Source organism: Cricetulus griseus, chromosome 8 (assembly GCF_003668045.3).
Source record: "Cricetulus griseus strain 17A/GY chromosome 8, alternate assembly CriGri-PICRH-1.0, whole genome shotgun sequence".
NCBI lineage: Eukaryota > Metazoa > Chordata > Mammalia > Rodentia > Cricetidae > Cricetulus > Cricetulus griseus.
This window is the reverse complement of record NC_048601.1, coordinates 86,699,562-86,723,653: the sequence shown is the minus strand read 5'-3', so window position 1 is coordinate 86,723,653 and position 24,092 is coordinate 86,699,562. Positions and strand designations below refer to the sequence as shown.

General features: G+C 41.5%; 1 protein-coding gene across 10 annotated transcripts in view; it reads left to right on the top strand.

The window, feature by feature from the left end:
* Plekha8 (pleckstrin homology domain containing A8) overlaps positions 1–24,092 on the top strand; it is a 54,677-nt gene that overhangs the window by 6,266 nt on the left and 24,319 nt on the right. For all 10 annotated transcript variants that reach the window (XR_004771148.1, XR_004771150.1, XR_004771147.1 and 7 more), the window contains exons 2-9: positions 12,602–12,718; positions 14,196–14,351; positions 15,536–15,660; positions 17,869–18,027; positions 18,924–18,964; positions 20,710–20,867; positions 22,658–22,808; positions 23,076–23,161. Coding sequence is in view for 6 of the 10 variants with exons in the window: in XM_027429658.2 (XP_027285459.1) it covers positions 12,602–12,718; positions 14,196–14,351; positions 15,536–15,660; positions 17,869–18,027; positions 18,924–18,964; positions 20,710–20,867; positions 22,658–22,808; positions 23,076–23,161 (993 nt within the window). In the remaining 4 variants the exon portion in view is untranslated. The remainder of the gene's footprint in view (positions 1–12,601; positions 12,719–14,195; positions 14,352–15,535; positions 15,661–17,868; positions 18,028–18,923; positions 18,965–20,709; positions 20,868–22,657; positions 22,809–23,075; positions 23,162–24,092) is intronic.

The window sequence follows — 24,092 nt, the reverse complement described above, 5'->3', positions numbered from 1 at the left end:
TAAGGGTGCCATTGATAGCACAAACATTTTTAATTTTCATACAGTCTAATTTATCAGATACTTTCTTTTCTATACTTCTGATAGCATAACCATTGACAGCAAAGTGTTGCCTAACCCCAGGCCATGAAGATGCAGTTATATCTTTTTCCTTACAGTTTTTGTTCTTTATTTAGATCTCTTGTTCATTTTGAATTAATTTTCCTTACAGTTTTTGTTCTTTATTTAGATCTCTTGTTCATTTTTCCTTACAGTTTTTGTTCTTTATTTAGATCTCTTGTTCATTTTGAATTAATTTTCCTTACAGTTTTTGTTCTTTATTTAGATCTCTTGTTCATTTTGAATTAACTTTCATTTCTGATGTGAGGTACAGTGCAACTTCATTCTTTCACATGTAGATATCTAATGATTAACTTTTACACACAGAATTTTGGATTCAGTAACAGAGTGTGTTGTTCAGTTCTTGCTACTGTGGTGAAATCCATGCAGTAATTAACCCTATAAAGAGAATGACTTGTAATATTGGAGGTTCTGCTCTGTGCTCTGTTGGCTCTGTTGTTTGGGGTCTGTGGTGCATCATGGTGCAAGTGTGAGGAAGACCAGACACTTACTTCATGGCCAGGAAACAAGACAGAGCAAGGAGGCTTCTAGGGTCCTCTAGTCCTCTAAAGGGACATTCCCATGTCCTGGAAATGCCCCGCCAGACCACACCTCTGACAGTTTTCAGTTTCCCGGTAGTGCCTTAATAGTATGGCTCTTTCCTCCAGGATTACAATTGTGACAACAAAATGAGCATAACAGTGTAGCTAGTAGATGTATGATGGTGACCTCCCCATCAGAAGTGCCACACACTCTCTCATTGTGCTGTGTGACGTGGTTGGGTATATCGGGAGTGATCTAGAGTCTTAGATCTGTGAACTGAAGCAGACGGGCATCGTTTTTTCTCAGATTGTATTCTTGATGTTTAAACCTTACCACTTCCTGTTACCATCACTTTGGTTTTGTTTAGATTGAACAAAAGTCAGCCAAGTTCCATTAGAACCAGATTTAAGACAGGCAACAAAACAAGCTATGGTGTTGTGTTGTGTTGTGTTGTGTTGTGTTGTGTATAAGACAAGTAAGGTGCATCTAAATGCCACTTGCCTGGATGTTTTCTTGGATTCTGTGTCAGCCTTGTGGAGCATATGGTAGCACCTGAAAAGATCAAGAAATGCAAAATATATGGAGAATACCGTTACAGAGAGCCAGCTTTTCTTGGTATCCTGTCATATCACAGTAAACAATATTTAGTTGAAAATGAATGTTCTAAGACAAGAAGCTGCCCTTATTTTTAAATATCAGAGAAATGATTTCACAAATCTAATCTCAACATTATTATACCCCTTTCATTTATGCGTCTGAGAAACTGTTATTGAGCTTGAGTTTCTCATCTGTCAGATCCTTTGAGAGTCCTAGGACCCCTGTTTGGAGCAGGACAGAGTCTTTGTGCTCAAGAGATTGTAGTCTCACAGAGGACCCTTTCAGTCTAGGAAACTTACTTCACTTTCAGGTGGCTGCCCAGGACTGTGACTTCACACATCTTAGAGGATCACATTGTATACAGCTGCTCTAGAGGAGGTTAGGTGTTCCCTTTCACTCTAGTGTCAGTGTTTACTGAGATTTTAACAGCCTGACAGGCTAAACTGTTCGTGTTTGGGGCCATCTGGGTTGGCAATGCAGGTGACTTTTGCTCCTTCCTTCTGTTGGCCTGTATTCACCTCTGATATAGAGATCACTCCTACCTGTGATGCCAATGTAAGCAGCCAGAAAATAGTAAGAAAAAAACAAAAACCAAAGAGAGGAAAGTATAAAATTAGCTAAAAGAGACAGGCACATTTTTATCAAGAAATATTAAGAACCCCCTGTTTGCAGTGACGAAGGAAAAGCTTCTTGGAAAAGGTAAGATGGAGGAGTGGGTAGAGTTGGTATAGACAGGGAAAGGTAAGGAGAAAAATTGGTTTTCAATGGAGAAAACAGAGCCCAAACTGCATCCTTTTCCAGAAGGAAGAAATATTAGAGTGGTGTAGAGAGAGAGATTATGAAATCAAGCTGGGAAGGTGGAGTTTGTTGCAGTCACTCGGGACTTCAACTCAGAAGAAAGAGTGCGTAAAAACAGTCTTCAAGGAAGGCTCAGCTGGCTGGACTTGACAAGAGAGTTAGAGCAGAGGTAGGGAGAAGAGAAGAGCAGTATTCCGGTGTCACTGATGAGGAAGTCAGGGCTCACTCACATGATAAATAACTTAGAGACACAGTGAGCCCATTCTGCATTACCATCTGTCTGTGACCTCACACTCCATGCCCCAGTGTGGCATAGTGGAATGCTGAAAACACACATAGAAATGTTGAGAATGAAGGGACTCAGTGACTGGCCTGGAGAATGAGGCAGAATTGGCCTTTTGGCTTACAGCTTGGATGGTGATGCTAGATCTCTTCAGAGAGACACCAAGTGAGAGGGAAGATGATGTACTCAGCTTGCAAGCAAACTTCGAAACTATTTAGTTCACCTCTGCTAACTAATTGCAAAGAAAGTTCAGAGCAACGGCGTGCAGCAGTGACTCTTCTGTATGTCAGGAGTCTCAATTTGTGCCAAAATGTCCTCGCTTTAGTGTTATATGCAGAAAGCATGTAATACATGATAAATACATGTGCAGTCTGTTTGCCCAGTGTACACAAGAGAGGTAACTTAGAGCAGACCTTACAGGAGGCTCCAAAGAGTTTTGAATAATTGTGATTATCCTAGCCCTCACTACCTTCATCCCCACTCTCCACAAGCCTGTCTCTTATTGAGGTCTGGGATCTTTAGACTCTAAGCCTGACAATTTTAACTGCTAAAAACACTCTCTGTGGATTAATTGATGTTAGCTAAAGAGCCTGTAATTTGGCTAATCACAACTTACCTGTCATGATAAGGGGTGTTTCTTCCTTCTCAACCCTCCTCCTCCTCAGTTACTGACTGACATGGCACAGGAGCCCAAGGCTTTGCCAGCCACCTCCTGTGTGGGGCTCTGCTAGAGTTATTGAGGACTCTGTCTCTAAGTTATTGTGGACTCTGAGGAGATCTGGTATGAGTGCCAGGCTAGATTTACAAGCCATTAAGGTTGCTGTGGAGGTCAGGGTTCTTGAGATCAGTAAATGCTTTGCTTCAGTTTAAAATGATACATTCTTAATACACTTGTGTAGCATAAACAGTATATGTTCCACTGTTCTATTGCTATGAAGAGACACTATGACCAAGGAAACTCTTATGAAACAAAGCATTTGATTGGGGTTTTGCTTACAATTTGAGAGGGTTAGTCTGTTATCAGGTGGGGGAACATAGTGGGAGCCTGGCAGCACACATGGCCCTAGAGCAGTAGCTAAGAACAGACAGAGAGAAACATTGGGCCTGGTGGGAGGTTTTCAAAACCGCCAATCCCACCTCTCCATACACACTTCCTCCAACAAGGCCACATCTCCTAATCCTTCTCAAATAGTTCCATTCTCTGATGACTAAGCATTCAAATATATCAGCCTATGGGGACCATTCTTATTCAAACCATTGCAACACTGTATTATAACATGGATTAAAAACATAGAAACTATAGTTTTATGGTAAAAGTTAAATTTTGGCTTACTACTTCAGAAAATTTGTCAATCCTTTAAGAATTTTTATTTTAATTTATTTTCTTAACATTAGTCACTTGGCCTTCTGTGATCTGGGGAAGAACTGAATTTTCTGTTGCTCTCTATGAGGGTGAGATTTACATATTTTAAGTTTGCAGCAACTTCTGGGAAACATTCAAAACTCACATGGAAGTTTTGTGGGAAAAACTAAAACTGAAGTTAGTAAATAGCTCTTGAAGTTAGTTAAGGGGCTCAGGAGGTTAGTTAAGGGGCTCAGGTGGTTAGTTAAGGGGCTCAGGTGGTTAGTTGAGGGGCTCAGGTGGTTAGTTAAGAGGCTCAGGTGGTTAGTTGAGGGGCTCAGGTGGTTAGTTGAGGGGCTCAGGTGGTTAGTTGAGGGGCTCAGGTGGTTAGTTAAGGGGCTCAGGTGGTTAGTTGAGGGGCTCAGGTGGTTAGTTGAGGGGCTCAGGTGGTTAGTTGAGGGGCTCAGGTGGTTAGTTGAGGGGCTCAGGTGGTTAGTTAAGGGGCTCAGGTGGTTAGTTGAGGGGCTCAGGTGGTTAGTTGAGGGGCTCAGGTGGTTAGTTAAGGGGCTCAGGGATAAGTTTAGTGATTCAGGAGGTTAGTTAAGGGACCCAGGAGGTTAGTTGAGGGGTTTTGCTGCCTTTTGCTCCACCAATCTTGCCCATTTATTGTAGTCACTAGCCTTCCCTTTTAAAAAAAAAAAATATTAGTTCAAATTAGGAACAAGCTTGCTTCACATGTCAATCCCTTCTCCCTCTCCCTCTCCTCCCCTCCCAATCCTCCCCCCAACTCCCCCCTGTCCCCCACCCCATCCCCCCTCCACTCCCCAGCAGGGTAGGGCCCTCGACGGGGGCTCTCCAAAGTCCACCACATCATCCTGGGCCGGGCCTAGGCCCTCCCCCACGTGTCCAGGCCTCTAGAGCATCCCTTCACGTGGGATGGGCTCTCAAAGTCCCTTCTTACACCAGGGAGAAATACTAATCCACTACCAGAGGCCCCTAGAGTGCAGAGGCCTCCTTATTGACATCCATGTTCAGGGGTCTGCATCAGTCCTGTGCTGGCCTCCCAGACAGCAGTCTGGGGTCGATGTGCTCCCCCTTGTTCAGGCCAGCTGTTTCTGTGGGTTTCACCAGCCTGACCCCGACCCCTTTGATCTTCATTTCTCCCTCTCTGCAACTGGGTTCCAGAGTTTAGTTCAATGTATATCTGTGGGTGTCTGCCTCTGCTTCCATCAGCCACTGGATGAGGGCTCTAGGATGGCATATAAAGTAGTCATCAATCTCATTATAGGGGAAGGGCATTTAGGGTAGCCTCTCCACCATTGCCTGGATTGTCAGTTCCTGTCATCCTTGTAGATCTCTGGAAATCTCCCTAGTGCCAGATCTCTCCTCGGACCTATAATGGCTCCCTCTGGTATCACTCATCCTGTTCTCCTCTGTTCTTCCCCCGACTCAATGTTTCTGCTCCTCCATTTCCTCTTCTTCCCTTTTCTTCTCCTCCTCTCATTCTGCCAGCTCCCTCTCCCCTACCCTCATGCTCCCAATTAGCTCAGGAGATCCTGCCCCTTCCCCTCTGGGCTTCCCTTTTATTGATCAAAAAGTACATTTCCTTCACATTTTTCTGCTTTTAGCTTTATTTTCAGTAAGGGATTTAAATAATGCTCTTCTATTCCTACACACACACACACACACTAAATTCACAGCAGCATTTCTTGTGAACTTAGAAACACGGTAAATCGATGTTTTCTTTTTATGATTCTTCCTGCTAATGGTGAGAGTATAAACACTTGGTTCCCATTAACACCTTAATTGGCAGAAGTTTAAGAGTTGATAGGCAGAATGACTGGTGTGCTCAAGCGCCCAGATTCTAAAACTGTGGGTCCCAACTTTGTAGAGGGTCATATAATTGAATGTGAGGAAGTTGCAACCAAAGGAAAAGAGTCTTTACACAGTCCAATAATCAATTCAAAATTAAATGCACTGGCCTGTGTTGCATGTCAGACCCTCATTACAGCTTTGGTTCTGAACACACATGTGTACTTCCTCTGGGTGTGTTGCCATGCCACATATTGTCTACAAATGCTGCCTGAAACATTTCTGCCTGAATTTAAAACTAGTGTGTACCAGGAACTAGAGTGCTTTTACTAGGCATACCAAGTTTTCTGCTCTTTAAGAATATAGTGGATGGCTGCTGAGGGATGCAAAATCATACTGTCGGAACATGGCTGCTACTAGGTTGCCTAAGCCTCACACCTGTGCACATGTGAGAAGCACTATTTGGACCCTGAGGTTATCAATAACAACACAACATGGCTGACATGAAGTTGGGAGAGAAACATGGCAGCACTAAGGGTAATTGGAGGGAAAATATGGTTTGATATGACCAAAATACACTATATGAATTTATGAGATTTTCAAAATACAAATAAAAACATTAAAAATACAAAGTGGCTTGATTCTTCTCCTACTGCTATTCCTCAGCCTATATGTATTAAATTAGTATTATCTTTGGACTGTTTTGTATTAGAATATATTTAACTTTTGTATTGTATTGTATTGTATTGTATTGTATTGTATTGTATGGGTATAGGTGCCTGGTGCCTGGGGAGGTCAGAAGAGGGTGTCAGATTCCCTGGAATAGGAGTTACAGATAGTTGTAAGCCTCCATGTGGGTGCTGAGAATTGAACCCAGCTCATTTGGAATCACAGTCAGTGCTCTTAACTACTGGGTCGTTTCTGTAGTCCCAGATTTTCAAAATTCCTATTTGAGTTTCATAAAATCCAGTCAATGAATTTTGGCTTGGTAGTAGAATGGCATTTTCAGCAGTGTCTAAAATGGCTCTGAAACACTTCTGCCATTTTGTGTTTACCCAAAATGGCATTCTCTGCCTTGACTGTTATAAAACCAAAATAAGTTGAGTACATAAAGGGGTATTCCTTTAACTACAGCACCTAGGAGGCAGAGGCAGGTGGTCTCCATGAGTTTCAGTCTGTCCAGATCTACATAGCTAGTTCAAGGCCAGACAGAATTACATGGTAAGACCCTATCTCCAAAAAGAAAAAAAAAAAAGGTAATTAACTCTGAAAAACACTGAAGATGCTTTGTCCTGTAGTGTCATACATTTAGTCAAGATTTCATTTGTAGAAAAAGAAACCAGTGTATATCTCTTCTCAGTGTGTAAATTTACTTCTCACCTTTAATGGTAGGATTATATGTATACTAAAAGACTAGCTTTAAAATAGACTTCTTAATGACTTATTATCAGTAAATGCTAAAGTCACACATAAAAAGAGATCATAAGTGTAAGTGTAAGAAGCCTTGCTGTAGCATAAGGCAACCATTTCACCTGGTGGTACCCTGCTGTTCACTTGTTTAAGAGAATCATTATTGGGCCAAGAAGAAGGAGCCCCCTTCAAAGCCTCTCCCATGATTACAGTGGAAAAGAAAGCAAAATAGAGCAGCTATTCAAATGTCCATGAATGCTCAGCACAGTTGGTCACATACTGGGCCATAGCACTCAACCTTACAAAGTGGAATCAAAACATTGTTCTGTCTCCTTAATGGAAATCACTCTGTATCAATAACTAGAAGGATGTAGAGATCCCCAAATATGAGAAAATTAAATGTTATACGTCAGAGTAACATAAACCATATCAAAAAAGGAAGTCTCCAGTTAAATTGGAAAATACTTTGAAGTCAAAGTGAAAACACTTCAGTGGCTGGTCAGATGTAATGGTTTGAAATGAGAATGGTCCAGATTAGGAGGTGTGGCCTTGTTGGAGGAGGCTTGAGTTTTTGAAAGCCCATGCCAGGTCCAGTGTCTGTCTCTGTCTCTGTCTCTCTCCCTCTCTTTCCCTCTGCCTGCATGCCTGTAGATCAGTCCTATGCCTACCAGCTACCATGCTCCCTGCCATGATGATAATAGACTAATCCTGTGAGACTAAGCAAGCCCCCCAATTAAATGCTTTTTTAAAAATGAGTATTTCCAAGAAAATTTTGGTTGTGTATGTGTGCGAGTGTGTATGAGTGTGTTTCAAAATTGAGTTGAAAAGTTTTTTGATTAAAAATAAGGCACTTATTTTAGCTGGGTATGGTGGCATGTGTCGTTCCAGCTACTCTGGAAGGCAAGGCAGAAGGATTCATTGAACTTGGGATTTTGAGGCTAGCCTGACCAGTACAGCAAACCCTTGCCTTCCAGAAAGAGTAAAGAGTGATTCTGCAAATGGTTGTTTGATGATTAAGTGTGGAAAGCATCTTCTGTGTGAGGAAGGGACAATAAATAGACTGTAGTTTGAGCTTTACTGTTTAGGGTTTTGTTGTTGTTGTTGTTTTGTTTTCTTTTGTTTATTTTTGAGACAGGGTCTTGCTATGTAGCCCTAGCTGTCCTGGAACTCCTGATGTAGACCAGGATTGTCTTGAACTGTCAGAGACTACCTGCTGTCCAAATTCTGATATTAAAGGCCTGCACCACTATGCCCAGCAACTTTAACAAAATTTTAATGCTATCTTGTCTCTTTAAGAATACCTGTTTTATGCTTCAGTTGAAATGTTTCTCTGAGTAGCTTATTTGATGTTACAGTAAATTGTTCTTGAATTTCATTTTCAAATTGTTCCTTGCTTCTATACAGAAGTTTGGTTGATGTTTGATGGGGGATGTCCTTCTGTGTATATGATTGTCTTATTGGTTGATAAATAAAGTACTGTTGGCCAATAGGATAACAAGATAGGGGGGACTAGGAGTCAAGGAGGATTCTGGGAAAGGTAGGAGAAAGCGCAGAGTCACCATTTGAGCCCGGGAAGACAGGACACTTCCGCTGGCATCCGATAAGTCTTATAAGATATATAGATTTATGATAATTAAGACTGAGCTAGCAGATGAGAATCCTAGTCATTGGCCAAGCAGCATTTGTACCTAATATAAGTCTCTGTGTGTTACTTGGGACATTAACGTGGCGGTGGGCAGGGCTCAGGTGGCCTGATGGAAAGCACCCATGTGGCAGCAGGGCTTGGTTGACTTGGAGTAAAGACTTATTGTTACAGATGTTTGTACATTGAATCTTGCTGAACTGGCATATTCAAGCATATCTCTAAGTAGACTAGATTTGCTTTTTCCTGTCTCAAAAGAATACCCTTTATTTCCTTTTCTCATTCACTGTCCTGCTTAAAACCTCCAGTGAACTGTTCAGTAGAAATGGTGAGAGCAGGAACCCTATGTTAGGGGCAAAAGCCCTCCATCTCACACTGGTGGGTGTGTTTTAACTATGGGAAAGCCCTTTCTAGTCTTAGTTTTGGTTTTGCTTGTTTTTTTTTTTTCTTTTTTATCATGAAGGAACTTTAGATTTTTGCCAAGTACTTTTTGTATGTTTGGTGAGTTGATTCTTTAGAACTCTTGTTTGAAGAAAATTCCTATTCAGCCAGCTTGCAAAACACAACAACAAATAATAAAGATGTGTGCCACCACAGAGGTGACAGATCTCTGTGAGTTCAAGGCCAGCCAAGTCTATAGAATGTTCCAGGACAGCCAAAATTATCCAGAGAAACCCTGTCTTGGAAACACATAATAACAGCAACAACCACCAGGACATTGATTACCTTACTTACCTGGAAATCCAAGCATGTCTTCCCTTCAGACATGACATGCTCTGATTGAACAGCATCCAAATTTTCCCTCTTCTCTCTCTGCCCCTCAAATCTTTTACAACCCCCCCCCCCGTATGTGGCAGTCATGCTTAGGTATCTTGTAATGGCAAAATGGCTGCCATGAATCCTTAGGGTCAAGGAAAAAGGAAAAAGGGACAGTCTCCAGTAATTTCTGTCTTTCTCTGATCATAGAGGAAGATCCCAAGATGCTCACTGGGCCAGTTACTCATTCTAGAACTCACTGAGGATGGAGTATGTGAAACTCCAGTTACACCTGTATTGCATACACGTACCTATCCTGAAACTGAGCAGCTCCAGCCAAATTACATGAATTGTGGAGAAAGTGGCCTACAGTAATGGAAATATGCAGGGTGAATGCTGAATTTCCACAAAGTAAATGTCAAGTATACTTTCCGAAGTGACATAATCCAGAATTATACAAAGCACAAATTTGCATTTACATACTGTTTTCGCCCTGAATGTCACCATCTCTGGTGATAACAGAGAGGGTATAAGCTAAAACTCTAGACTTTCTTGCCTCATCCTTCCATGTATGTAGTTTGAAACATCTTTCCTCTTTAATAGAGGGTAACAAAAGTGGGCTTGGGTTGGACAGGAAGATGAGTACAGACCTGTAGTTTCTACCAGTTCTTTTATTACCTTGAGTCTTTTATTATCTTTCATTTCCAGGCTATCTGAAGAATATCTTGAAACATGAAGTAAATCAATAACCACCTCATCATCCATGCATCCTTTCTTGTATAGTCTGTCTTTGTTGGACTGTAGCCCAGTTTGTCAGCATTGGCCATTAAAAAGAACAGTGTGCCCAGCACTAATTGGACTTTCCATCACAACATTTAATCCAGTCTAACAGGAATGGGATTTCTTAATGTGTCTTTTGAGACTACAAGAACCTTGAACTTCTAAGGAAGCTCCTTTGTCACAGTTTCTATAGTTCCAAGTTAAAGAATAAAATGGTGACATACTGAAATTCCCTTGAATAATTATACCTGCCCCCAGGTAAACACAACTTACAGCAAGGAAGGAGTTGCTTCAGTCATTAGTGCAGTAAGGGATCCCTGCAGGTGTCATAGAGGGAAGTGAACCACTCAGATAAGAATGAAAACCTGGTGCAGACTGACTTTGTCAACCTGGATCAGACTTCAGGGAGTTTAATGCCAAGTGGTTCATTGTCAGCATATTTTAAATATAGTACAATCTGGGGAAAGTTTTACATGCAACAGTCCAATTCCAGGTTCACAATGAAGCTTAAGGTGTGACTACATTGGGACTCCTTTACAAAGTACCATGTGACTTTGAAGGTGGGTTCTGTAGCTAAAGGGCCTGGAATCTAGTGTGGTCTCTGACAGCATAAAGGTCAGCCTGCCATAAAGTACCTGTGACATCTCTCCTGAGGATGGGTAATGGTCTAGGGAGGGAAGAGTCTGGGATAATCATTCTGGGGAACTAGGGTGACATCTATCCCTTTAGACACCAGGTCGTTAGCAACCTCCATTCTCAGCTTTCCGGGTGGAATGTAGGTATTTGATTTGTGTCTCCTCCTTTGAGGAGACACACCTGTGTGATTAACATTCCTGGTTCTCTTAGTGCTTCTCTGTGAGCACAAGGACTTCTGTGCCTCCAACAGCACAGGTCACCAGCCACTCTCACAGCTTACTGCAGCTGGGCTGTGCAGAGAAGGGAGGGCTTTCAGCATTTTAGGATCCCTGTATGATAAAGCTAACTTCGTACATTCCTTTTTAGTTTCAAGATGATGATGATGATGATGATGATGATTACAGAATCTGGACTCACATTGTGATTAGTGTTTGGCAGGCTTTTAAACATGCCTCGCTACGTTAAAAATGGTCTTGAAATTGATGAGGTGGTTTATAGTGTCAGGGCTGATGTAGTTTGGACATGGGACGCTCCTCAAAGGCCCATTGGGATTAAGTCCTGGTCCTCAGCTCATACTGTTGGCAGGTGGCAGCAACTCCATGAGGAGCCAGAAAAGAAATGGGGTTACTGAGGGCATACTCTGGAAAAGTTAGATGCTGGTTCCTCTCCTGCTTTCTAGCTTCTGTGAGGTGAGCATCCTGTATCACTAAGCTCTTGGCCACTTCCATCATGTACCACTCCACCACAGTACAAAGGCAGTGGAGTCCCAGTGACCATGACCTAAAACATCCGATAAAATACTGAGCCAAAATCTTTCCTCCTTGCAAGTTGATTTATCTTAGGATTCATGTCATAATAATGGAAAGCTGAGGTGCTCAGATCCTCAGACATTTGGGGAAACACTCTAGATGGGTCGGGTATTTTTAGGTAAGATTAGCCCTTGAATTGGTAGATTGTAATCTTTGTTGCACAGTTTCTAAGTCCCTGATAATTCTTAGACGCAGGGGATGGATGTGTGGTAACAATGTTATCCAGGACAGTAATTGTTTGTCTTTTAAAAAATTAAGAATCAGAGATTACTAGAACTGTGTTAAAAGGGGGAATGAAAATAACAATCTTGGGTAAGTCCTATTACATATTACATATCACCATCACATTTTTTTTTTTTTTTGAGACAAGGACTCTCTGTGTAGCCCTGGCTGTCCTGGAACTCCCTCTGTAGTCTATGCTGATCTCGAACTCACAGAGAACTGCTTTCCCGTGCCTCCCAAATGCTGGGATTAAAGGTGTGCCACAACCGCCCGGCCTCACCATTACTTCTCTACTCCTGATCCTTCCCAGCTTCTTTTCTCATGTGGCTAAAGTATATACCTGTAGGACTATGTATATGGATTTTCTGTCCCACCTGGTCTCTGAAGCTGTTTAGTCCCAAATAAACACACAGAAGCTTATACTAACTATAAACTGTTTGGCTGAGGGCTCAGGCTTCTTATTGGCTAACTCTCTCTTAATTATTAACCCATTTCTATTAATCTATATATCTTCATGTGGTCTTGGCTTGCCAGAGAATGCTTGGGGGCTCTATATTCCTAGGAGCTACGTGGTGTCTCCTTGACTCCGCCTACTACCTTTCTCTGTTCCTCTTTGGATTTCCACCTGGCTAAATCCTGCCTGTCCATTGGCCGAAAAAGCTTTATTCATCAACCAATAAGAGAAACATATATTCACAGCATACAAATGGACATCCCCCATCAGGACTGTTTCTAATTTTACAAGAATAGGATCAAATGCACAAGTCTTTTCTAACCTGTTTCCTTGTACCCTACATTATTAGGTCCCATTTTTGTGCCTGGGCTGACACCTTATACATTAACAGTAATTGTGCTGACTTTTCCCCTGTTTTTAGGTTGGCAGCCTCGATGGTTCCTTCTTTGTGGGGGAATACTGTCCTATTACGATTCTCCTGAAGATGCCTGGAAAGGTTGTAAAGGGAGCATCCAGATGGCAGTCTGTGAGATTCAAGGTGAGTGACAAGCGACTTGAAAATTTTATTTTTCTTTGTACCTCCCTAAAAGAATAAAAAAGCACTGGCCCCTTCATGCCTTTCTCTGCTGTTCCTGCAGTACACACAGGGGTATGAGATACAGTGTTCTTGCAATAGAGCCTTGGGAAGAAATCTAAAACTGCAGCCAGCTTTCTCAGGCTGGCCTAAGGGTCAGAATAATGAGAGCAATGTCTTCACACTCAGACAGTACCCATTCCTTCCCTGCTTACCTGAGACCAGAGATTGTTTGCAAGGCTTTGGTGATTTTACTGTAATAACAAATGCTTTTGTGTTTAAATCAGGATAGATATTCATACCCATCTGCCCACTCTCACCTCCCAATCAAAATAAGCAAATGCCTACTGGGCCAACAAATAGTCTTTACCTCTTAGCTTTAGAATTTTGGACAGTGAGATGTGTGGCTGAGAGGAAAACTAATCAGTGGGAATTTGGGGAAGGTGAAGGTGAAAGTATTTTGCTAGTTTCTCCTCTGGAAGGGTTCTAAGACCTTTGGTCTGACTGCTCAAAGGAAGTAGAAAGGGGGAAATGTGTTCTAATTATTTCCCAATAACTCCAAGAAGATAAAGATTATACCCTTACTTGTTAGCAGGCATATTAATCTGTTTTCTGTTGTCATAATAAAATACTCCAGTCTGTGTAATGTAAAAGGAAATTTATTTTATTTATCTAATACTACTAGAATATGAAAGTCTAGAATAGAAGAGTGCTAACTCTGTTAGGGCACACTGGGTAAGTCACACTATGGTAGATGGCATCATGATGATACATTGCAGGCAAGGCAGGTATCACACAGAAAGCCAGAGAAACTAGGGAGGAGCCTTTGTTCCCGGATAATGACCCCCCTCAAGTACTGATCAGAACCCTGTGAGAATTGTGCAATTACCTCCCAAGTGCTGGGATTAAAGGTATATGCCATTATACCCTGCAAGGTTTCCTTCTTGATCAGCAAAGCTGTTTAGGACAGATAAATGGACAGAACTTAGTGTCACTAGAAGAGTTGGTGAGGTCTGACCCCTCTCTCTGAAGAAGCTTTCAGGAGACCGAAATGAGATGACTCAGTGATTAAAAGCACTTGCTGCCCAATAATAGGAACTGGCATTTCATCCCACCCAGGTAGTAAGCACAATCCTGTAACCCCAGATCTGAGGAGGTCAGAGACAGGAGGATCTCTGGGGTTTGCTGGCTTCTGTTTAACTATGAGAACACACACTTAGGGAGAGTCTCTGCCTTAAAGGAATAGTTGGAGAGTGATAGAGGAGAATAGCTGTCCTCTTCTGGCCTTGGCATATACACAGACATAAGCAACACCCCCCCACACACACACACGTAAATAAACACAGATAAGTAAATAATAAATAGTAACAAAACAGGTAGTTGGAGTGGAGCTTTCCAGACAGTTCTTACCTAGTCTGACCCCCTCCTTCCTTGCTCCTAGTTCATTCTGTGGATAACACTCGCATGGACCTGATAATCCCTGGGGAACAGTATTTCTACTTAAAAGCCAGAAGTGTGGCAGAGAGACAGCGATGGCTGGTGGCCCTAGGGTCTGCTAAGGCCTGCCTGACAGATAGTAGGACCCAGAAGGAAAAAGGCAAGTACAGATGGTCCTCTTGTCTGAGAACCTTGGAAATTACCCAGAAGCATCTCTGGGTTTCCTCACCCAGCATTTTGTATTGTTGAAATGCTATGTTTCTAAGCAGAACTTATGTCAGGGTCCTTACCTAGTTCCAATTCTGCTCTCTTAGCATGCTAGAAAACATGAAGACTTTGGAGCCAGACATACCTGGCTTGAATGGACATATCAGTACTTCACAGCTGCCATAGGTCACTTAATTTTTCTGAGTTTCATTCACCTCATCTTTGAAAAGGTGATGATTTCTGCCTTGGAAGGATGGCTGTGAGGCCTCGTGATGACATGATGGTATCACCAAATTTGGTGAAGAATAAGTGATTCAGAGAAGCCTAGGATCAGCATGTTCTCTGCAGTGTATACCTGCTTTCCACTGTCTCCCCTGCTGTGGGTGGATACTTAATTTCCACATTGCTGCTGCTTAATGCTGGTTGATAGCACTTGGTCTGAACACAATGGCAGACCTTCTTTGCACAGGCCAAGGGTGTCAAGGCTTGCTACTGTCAGAGCTCTACAAGCCTGTGTGTACACTTGAAGAGATTGGCTGTGCTGAGGGAACCTTTCATGTGACAGATGAAAGTTCCTAACTCTTAAGTAGACCCAATAAAGTGCCTCTTTGTTGGTTGTTTTGGTGCTAAATCAGGAACAAATTCTCAAAGCAGGTGATAATGTGTAACACTTCCATGAAAAAGAAACAACAGTGGCAGCAATTGTTTCTGATCCCTGGCCACCAAGATGGCTGCAGAGCCTTGCTGGTAACGGCTAGGGGCGTTAACCCTGATAGGCACATGTAGAGCCAGTCCTCAGACAGAACACTGTGGGCAGATCACTATGATCCCATATTACAGAGGCAGACTGAGTCCAGAGCACTGAGCTCTGACTCTGCTCCCAGTTCTCAGGAGGACTCCCCAGATTCTTCTCTTTCGGAACCTGTGATTGTTCAGTATGTTGTCTCAAGAAATAGCTGGGACACGCCCTCTTTCTACTTTTGCTCCTCCCATATCTTTACCTATCTCATGTGAAACACAAACATAATTCTTCATTTGAGGCATTAGTTACTTCCCTCACTTCTGTACAGCTACTAACTAGGAAATGGCTGTTCCTTCTGGTAACTACTTTACCTTTTCTTGTTGTTGTTAACTTAGAATTTGCAGAAAACACTGAAAACTTGAAAACCAAAATGTCTGAACTAAGGCTGTACTGTGATCTCCTTGTTCAGCAAGTAGATAAAACAAAAGAAGTGGCCACATCTGGTGTTGCTGACTCTGAGGTAAAGTACTGTTTTAGTGATGTCACTGACATGATAAAGAAAAGTAGTGTCAAATTGCCTGTGAGCATTTATTCTCGATAATTCCTGACTCTTGGAACTGGTGTTCTTTGAAGAAAGTGGCAGAATTGCACACAGAAATGCATGCATTGCAGTGTTTGGAAGCACACGCTTTCCCACCCTTGAAGGACTTTAGGATTAATCCATAAAAATCCCATTAGCTTCAGTATTAAGAAAAACAAAAAAAGACCATACTAAAGTGTGTTTCTTCCCAATTTGTACTGCTTTCTAAATAGCTAGTCTTACCTATCTAACTTAACATGTGCCTGCTAAGATGTCAGCATGCTGTCTGCCAGTGATGTCTGTTGCCCTTGGTGAGACTGACAGGACTGTAGTCTGTCACAGTAAATGTGCCCCATGCTTTCATAAGTGGAGACATGGCTTTGTTCTACCATCACTAGCAAGGATTGTGATTTTGTTTGTTTGTTTGTTTATAAATATGATCTCACTATTCATCCCAGGCTAGTTTTGAACTCCGAACCTTCCGACTGAAGATTCCTGAGTCCTGGGATTGTAGACATGTGCCACCATGCCCAGCTGCGGATTGGGACCTTTAACATTTGTTAATAAAGTTGCCGTTTACTTGTCTCAAAGCATCAGAAAGAGATCTGGTAGACTGTTGTGAAATGACTCACATTGACTAGGAGAAGGTCTCTGAGTGCTTCCACTCAGCTGTGATCCACAGTCTGGGGAATCCAGAGGCCATACATACGAATGCCAGTTCATTTTCTTAGGGATTACAATACCATGTCACTAATACTGTTTTGAAGTCTTTCTGATAAAACTGGTTTAACTCACTTTCCTTGGCTTCTCATGATAATTCATCAGCTGCCTTGTTGTGTGTGGGACACTGTGTTTGTGGGGGATGAAGGAACAGCAGAACCAAAAGCCATTTCATTCCTGTTCTTGCAGGATTTATATTCTAGAGCATGGACTACCAATCCATAGGCTCTGTATCTGGGGACATTTTAAATGTCAGGATTGAGGAAGTGCTGTTGTTATATGTGGTGTTTAGAAACCAGGAGTACTGCTAAACATCTACAATGAGCCAGAGAATTGTGTCTTACCTCTGCAAGCAGCAGACAATCAGAAAGACTATCTTAGTCATTAAACTATTGCTGTGAAGAGATACTATGATGAAGACAATGCTCAGAAAGTGTTCAGTTGGGGCTGATTCACAGTTTCAGAGGTTTAGCACATTATCATAGTGGGAACATGGCAGAATGCAGGTAGACATGGTGCTGCAGAAGTAGCTGTGAATTCTACTTCTGATTCTACAGGTAGCAGGAAGGGAGACACACAAGGCCTGGATTGGACTTTTGAAACTTCAAAGCCCACCCCCAATGACACCCTTCCTCCAGCAAGGCTATACCTACACCAACAAGGCCACATTTCCTAATCCTTCTCAAGTAGTACCACTCCCTGAGGACTAAGCATTCAAACATACGAACCTATGGGGTCATTCCTGTTCATACCACCACACAGACATGTAAATAACTAAATAACCCAAAGTCTTGGTGGTGTCAGGGTACCAGCCTGATCTAGAGAGAAGGAAAATTGTGAACCCAGCAGTCTGTAATTGAAGAAAGGGTTCACAGTGAGAACCTTGGGGACTTCATAACACATACGGATTACAACCAACAACATCACCTGGGACCTTTATTAAAAATCTATGCCATCTCCTCAATCTCTAGTCAACAGTGTGGCTCTTGAAGTTTCATGAACACCTTACTCATATCAATATCCAGATGCAAAACACCCAGACAAGTAAACTACCTTAGAAGAAAAAAGAAAACACCTATTAGGTGTTTAATTCAATTCTAGTTTGCTCCACACTGAGAGCAAACAATGCACAGTGCCTGCACCAATGCCCCACACCTGGCCCAGTGCTAGCTTACAGTGCAAGTCCAAGAGAGGTTGCCATTGGCTGCACAGTGAGCAAATGAAGGGTCAGACAGCAAGGGTATCTATGGTAACACATAACTTGGGCTAGTTCATTTCTGTTGTTTATCACTGATGTGCATATTTAGCCAGCAACATCCTGGTTGGGTACATTACTATTGTTTTGTAATAGAAACCTCTCAAGAGACAACACAATTGAGTTTTTCATCTGTAGCAAGACAAAAGACTCTTCTTCTGGTTGTTATGTAGGAGGGAATCGATGTGGGAACTCTGCTGAAATCCACCTGCAACACTTTCCTGAAGACCTTGGAGGAATGCATGCAGATCGCAAACGCAGCCTTCACCTCTGAGCTGCTCTACCATACACCCCCAGGATCCCCTCAGCTAGCGGTGCTTAAGTCCAGCAAGGTAAAAACCCACCCAGCTTAGTTTTTCTCCAGAAGAATTGTGGGACATAAAAAGTTTAAGGACACATCCTTTCATGACTGATACTGTTTGAAGCAGTTTGCTTTATTTACACTTTTGTATCTGCCCTTGGTCCCCATGTCTAGTCCGTTATTTTTAGCAGCTTGACTCCCCATACAGTTCTCTACTGTAACACCTTCTCTGTAATCCCAAAGAGTCTTCCCTAGAATATTGTTATCCTTACTAGTCATGGTCAGTCTAGCCCTTCCATTAGCCAACAGTAATGAAGTGTAAATTGGATTTTATCTAAACGTGCGGTCATTCATTCATGGACTATAAGCTAAGACTAAAACTTTGTAGACCTGTCCTTAATCACCTGATTTCCCCCCAGGCAGTGCCTTACTTGATTGTGCTGTTGCTTATGCCCTTTTCCAGTGCTGGGAATACTCTCTCAGCTTCTCTCCGAGGTCAACCCCTCCTCACCTTCCCTTAATCTTCCCTCAGTCCCTACATTGGGCTAAGAGGATTTCCTCTCATTCACTCCCCTCTTTCCCTAACTTCTCGTGAAGCTGGCTTAAGGGCAGGAATGTCCATATTGCCTACCCTCTTGCCTCTGGTGTTGGATATAATATTTCACCATAATTTGCTATCTATTAATGCTGAATAAGGCTAATAAATTACAACAAAAGCTAGTCATTAGGAATTTGGCTATGATAATGAGAGTTCTCAAAACCCCAGCTTCCTTTCCTAAGATATTTGGATGCTCTTCATGGCCTAGAATTCTTTACTTGAGGAGGACAATATATATTACTGCTATGTTGTCCACTTTCCTATGTGATAATATTCTAAATAACACTGTTGCAATTTAACATATGAACTTTCATTTCTTTTTTTTAAAGATGAAACATCCTATCATACCAATTCATAATTCATTGGAAAGGTATAGTAACTCTTGTTTTTCTTCCTTCTTAAAGTTAAAAACCTATACACCTTGTTCCTTACTTTTAAAGAAGCAGTGGTGTAGTGTGGTGATTTGAGATGGTACTAGAAGCAAACCACCGGACTTCCCTCTGTGTGAAGCTAGACTACAAGTGGGTTTGGCAGAATTGGGCAGATGTAGCCATTTCCCTAGGAAATCAAGTCTTGCCATCACATCTACTAAAGTCTGTCTAGAGTTGCTGAAAGCTAGAACTTATCTTGTAGAGGAACTAAATGTTGGCTGCAGTGTGCTTTTTCCCCAGGAAAACTAATGCTGCTTCTGTTTTAGTTAGAAATGAGAATGTTAAAAAGCTCCATAAGTTGAAGATAACTCGCTAGCAAAATCTAAACTAGTACCAGACCTCTAAACAATTCTTTGGTTTAAAAAAAAAAAATGTATACACGGGTGCAAGTTTGTGTAGCTCAGTGGTGCAGTGCTTACCTAGCATATGTGTGGCCTTGAGTCTGATCTGCAGTACCACCAAGAAAGGAAAAGCTCCCATTACACAGTTGCCAGGGTCTTTGCTCATAAAAAGAATAAAGTTGTGTAGGTACTCCCATGAATTGACATAGTACACATTATCTTTTTAAATTTTTAATATCCCTTTATGCTGTTGATATATGGGGTGTGTGAGTGGGTGTGTGTGTGTGTGTGTGTGTGAGAGAGAGAGAGAGAGGGGGGGGCGCACATGTATGTATGTGTAGATTCCTTATTAAAAGATTGTCTTCAGTTTGGTCATTGCTAACTTTTTCCTTTTCAGACATTTTACTAGAAACATTTTTGTAGATTTCTATCTCCTTTGAGACTTTGGTTCTATCTGTGACCACAGTTTGAATTGTGGGTTTGTGCATGAATTTGAAATATTTTTTTTCCTTTATTAGAATCATGGAGCTTGGATGCTGCCCTGTTAACTGCTTTATTTAACTGGGTATAAGATATTGCATTCCTTTAACAGAATCAGCTGGTTCTTTAAGTGTTAAACAGCTTTTTCTGCTGTCCTGTGTGTACTCAGTTCCTTAGATGCACTGTGATCCTCCTGCTGACAGGAGAACTCCCTGCTGGCCACAGCTGGCTCTTCAGACAGTTAACTGCTAAGCAAATATGTTTAAGTAGCCAGTATGATGAGGAAAAGTCTCCTGGGGAGAAGTTGAAGAAAGTCAACTAAGTGTTAAATGTGGAACTCGAGAAAGCTTATTGCACACTAAAGAGCTGCCCTGAGCATTTCCTGATGCTGGTGGAAAGCAAACAGATTAAGTCACATAGTACAGCAAAAGCCATTAAGGCTCCTTTGTTTTTTTAAAAGAGGGTCTTAATCTATAGCCCAGGGTTAGATGATGTCACCAGGACACATGGTACAGGAAATGACTTTAAGGCTCCTTTATTTATTTATTTATTTATTTATTTATTTATTTATTTATTTATTTGGAAAGGTCTTAATCTATAGCCCAGGTTAGGGTAGGATGATGGCAATCCTTTTGCCTCAGCCTTCTAAGTGTGAGGATTAGAGGCATGAGCCACCACACCCAGCTTTAGTGATTTGGGTTCTGTACTTGTCTTGGTGTCTGCAGGAGACTGAGAGGTTGGCCTTAGTTTAAGAAATCTGTTTTTATCAGGGTTTGGTGATTGTGGATCTTCCCATCCCTTAGAGTAATATCTGAGCAACCTTTGGCAAATCACAACACTTTCTTTTAAACCATTTGTTTTAGGCAGATGGAGTTGAACAGTTGTGAAAATGGATCTTTAAATATGGAAGTAAATGGTGATGAAGAAATCTTAGTGAAAACCAAGAGTTCCTTGTATTTGAAATCCACAGAAGTAGATTGCAGCATGTCAAGTGAGGAAAACACAGATGATAATGGGACAGGTAATGTCAAAAGAAAGTTTGGTATGCTGTATTGAACAACAGACTTAGGGTCTTCCTAACACTCAGGAGGGCACAGATACAGATTAGCCTCCAAGCCAGTGCTGCAGGTGGCGCAACTGTACAGCATTCTGTTGCCTCATCCAACACTATGTTTAGAGGAAATACAGAGTTCTCGGTGCTGATGCTCATGGTTGTGTTTAGGTGGGTGTAAGTGGGTCCCTGACTCTCCCACAATATCTTAGAGTCTTTTAAACCCAGACTGTAATGTCAGACTTGGTGTGTAACATTAGAGCAGCTAAGTATTTCAATCTCCTGGTTTCTAGTAGGGCCTGAGGATGTCACAGTTTACCAACCACCAAATTCCTGTGTGTTAATCAAGCCAAATTCCAGGTAATACCTGTGTAGTTGGGAATAATGTCCTTCTAAATTTACTAATTGCACTGGCACTAATCACAAAGCCCTGTCTTCATATCGGCCAGATTAACTATACTAGGACTTGTAGTTGTGTACTAAGTGCATACTAAATGATTTTAAGTCTGAGTACTTAACTCAAATAAGTTAATTTCCTCTCTAGCTGTCTTAAAATAAAAGAATCTGTAATTTTTCTAGCCCAAATCAATTTTTTATTGTTAAACCTAGAAGCTGTTAAATGTTGATCTAAGAAAAGTGACACATAACCCTTAAAAGTCTGATTTCTTGAGTAAAAATTTCCAGTAGGAATGAATCTGTGGCCACAAACCAGTGAGATGTAAAGATAAAACCCTTTGAACGGGGCTCTATCTAACATGACAGTCAGTTTTCATGTGTTGTGCTTACACTGTGTAAAGTCACCCAAATACTGATTAGCAAATGGTGTGACTGCTCTAAGGGAATAGCTTGTTCTCTACAGTGCTGTGATTTTGATCAGCCAATCAATGAATAACATTGTGCTAATGCCCTTTTCTATTTAAAAACACCTATGTCTAGATAAACATTGAACTCAGAGCAGGCATCAGGTATCAACTATAACTCATGTCTAAACGAAGCTTGTCCACACATATATTCTCTCCATGAAGGCGTATCTCAGACTCTTGTGTGTATGCACTTCAGACAGTATTACTGCCTGGAGCCTTCTTAAACTGCAAAATTAGTAACAAACGATACATTCATGCAAAAACCGTGGTAGTAAATAAAGGCATTTGTGGTACGAGAATGAAGCAAGACAAACACCTAAGCCCATGCATACTTGGTAACACGTTTTTACCATCCTGCACCGCCAGGGCTACCTAAGAAGCATCACAAGTCTTGATTTGGGATTCACAAGTAAATGTTAGCAAGTGGGCAAATCCACAATCAAAGAATATGTCCACTAAATTTAGAAACCACTAAATGCCTCTCATATTGTTATAACTGGTACCATGAGGTCCTTAAAATCATGTTTCAGGGGCCAGTAAGATTGCCCAGTGGGTAAAGGCACTTGCCATGAAGCCTCATGATCCCAGTTAGATTCCCTAGAATGTATATTGTGAAAAGAACCAACTCCTCCAAGTTGTCCTCTGACCACACATATATTCAAAATATGTAAATAAATATAAAGACAATGCATCATGTTTTTGAAGAACACTGAATCGTGAAGTAATTGTGATGTATGTGTGCATGCGTGTGTGTGTGTGTGTGTGTGTGTGTGTGTGTGTGTGTGTGTGTGTGTGTGTACATTTCCTTTTCCGTGTTTTCACTAATGATTATGTGTTAATTTTTATACTAAATATATAAGAACTTAGTGACAGGCATTGTTTACTTTGTACTCCAAGGTGAGATACTGAAGGAAGATGAAAAGGAAAACCTGGGGAATCATGACTGTGAGCTGGCACAACCTGGACCAGACTCAGTTTGCTCACCAGAATCTGTCTGGAAAGACAACGAAGAGGTTATCCCGACTTTCTTTAGTGCCATGAGTGCCAGGTATTCCAGGCCCTTTAAACTCCCTGGCAATAGGACCCTAGTTTCCTTTCTGAGAAATGAGTTGTGATGGTGTATTTGGATTATGAGGGTGGATTATCTCTGCAAAATGATGTTTGCAGACTGTTTTCATAATAGAAAAATAACATCTGGGGCTACTCATGAAATCAGACAGTGGTTTGCCTAAAAAGCTGTTTCTGTGACGTCTCTGAACTGCAGAGTGCTGATGTGGTTTTAATCTTCCGTTCTCCATGTCACCAAATTGTTCAGCTTTAGTGACATTGAACTTCTGGAAGACAGTGGCATTCCCACAGAAGCATTCTTGGCATCTTGTTATGCGGTGGTTCCAGTACTAGGTAAGATTGCTACAGTTGTGTTATATTTATTAGTTTCTAGACTGTTTTTCCAATCCCAGTTATTTCAAATGATGAATAATCTGAATGTGAATAGTACGGTGTCTCTTCTTTCCTTGCTCTTGACATCACATTCTCACACAGTGGAAACTGTGTGACTTAAACACTCTTGTATTTTCCCTTTCCATTTCTAATTGATGAAGTTATTGATCTTAGAGTGGCATAATGAAAATGGAAAATATACATACAAGCGAAGTGGAGGTAGTTCAGGCCTTCAAACCTCTCAGTACTACAGGGAAATATCTTACCAGTCAAAAGAATTTTTTTCAAAGATAAATTGTGACTTTCAAAGATAAATTTATATTTAGTATAAAGTAAATAAACTGTTAATGTGTTGAAATTTCCTCTGATCGATTACGAACACTTTCCCTTGTTTCTCATGTGTTTGAGTATGTGGAATATATACATACATGTGCGTTCATATGTGTGAGGGAGAGGGTGAATCTGTGTACATATGTATAGGGCCAGAGGGTGATGGTAGGTGTCTTCCTCCATCAGTCTCCACTTTATTTACAGTGATCCTCTGACTGATCCTCTGCCTCCCAAGTGCTGTGATTGTAGGTGATTTCCACACCTGCCCAGCTTTGACATGGGTCCTGGGGACCTGAACTCTGGTCTTCACACTTGTGCAGCAAGTGCTGCACACACTGAGCCATGTCCTAACCCTGATCATGTCTTTTTAATTGAGATATAACTAGAACTTAAGTGTTATGATTGTCAATTTTGATAAATGTGCCTACCCATATATTCTGTATTCTTGTCAATACATTTATCACCCTGGAACTTTCCCTGTGCCAGTTGGTTCACAATCCATTGTGAGGCCTGAGGCAGTCATTGTACTGATTCCTGTCACCATGTTTAGTTTTTCCTTGTC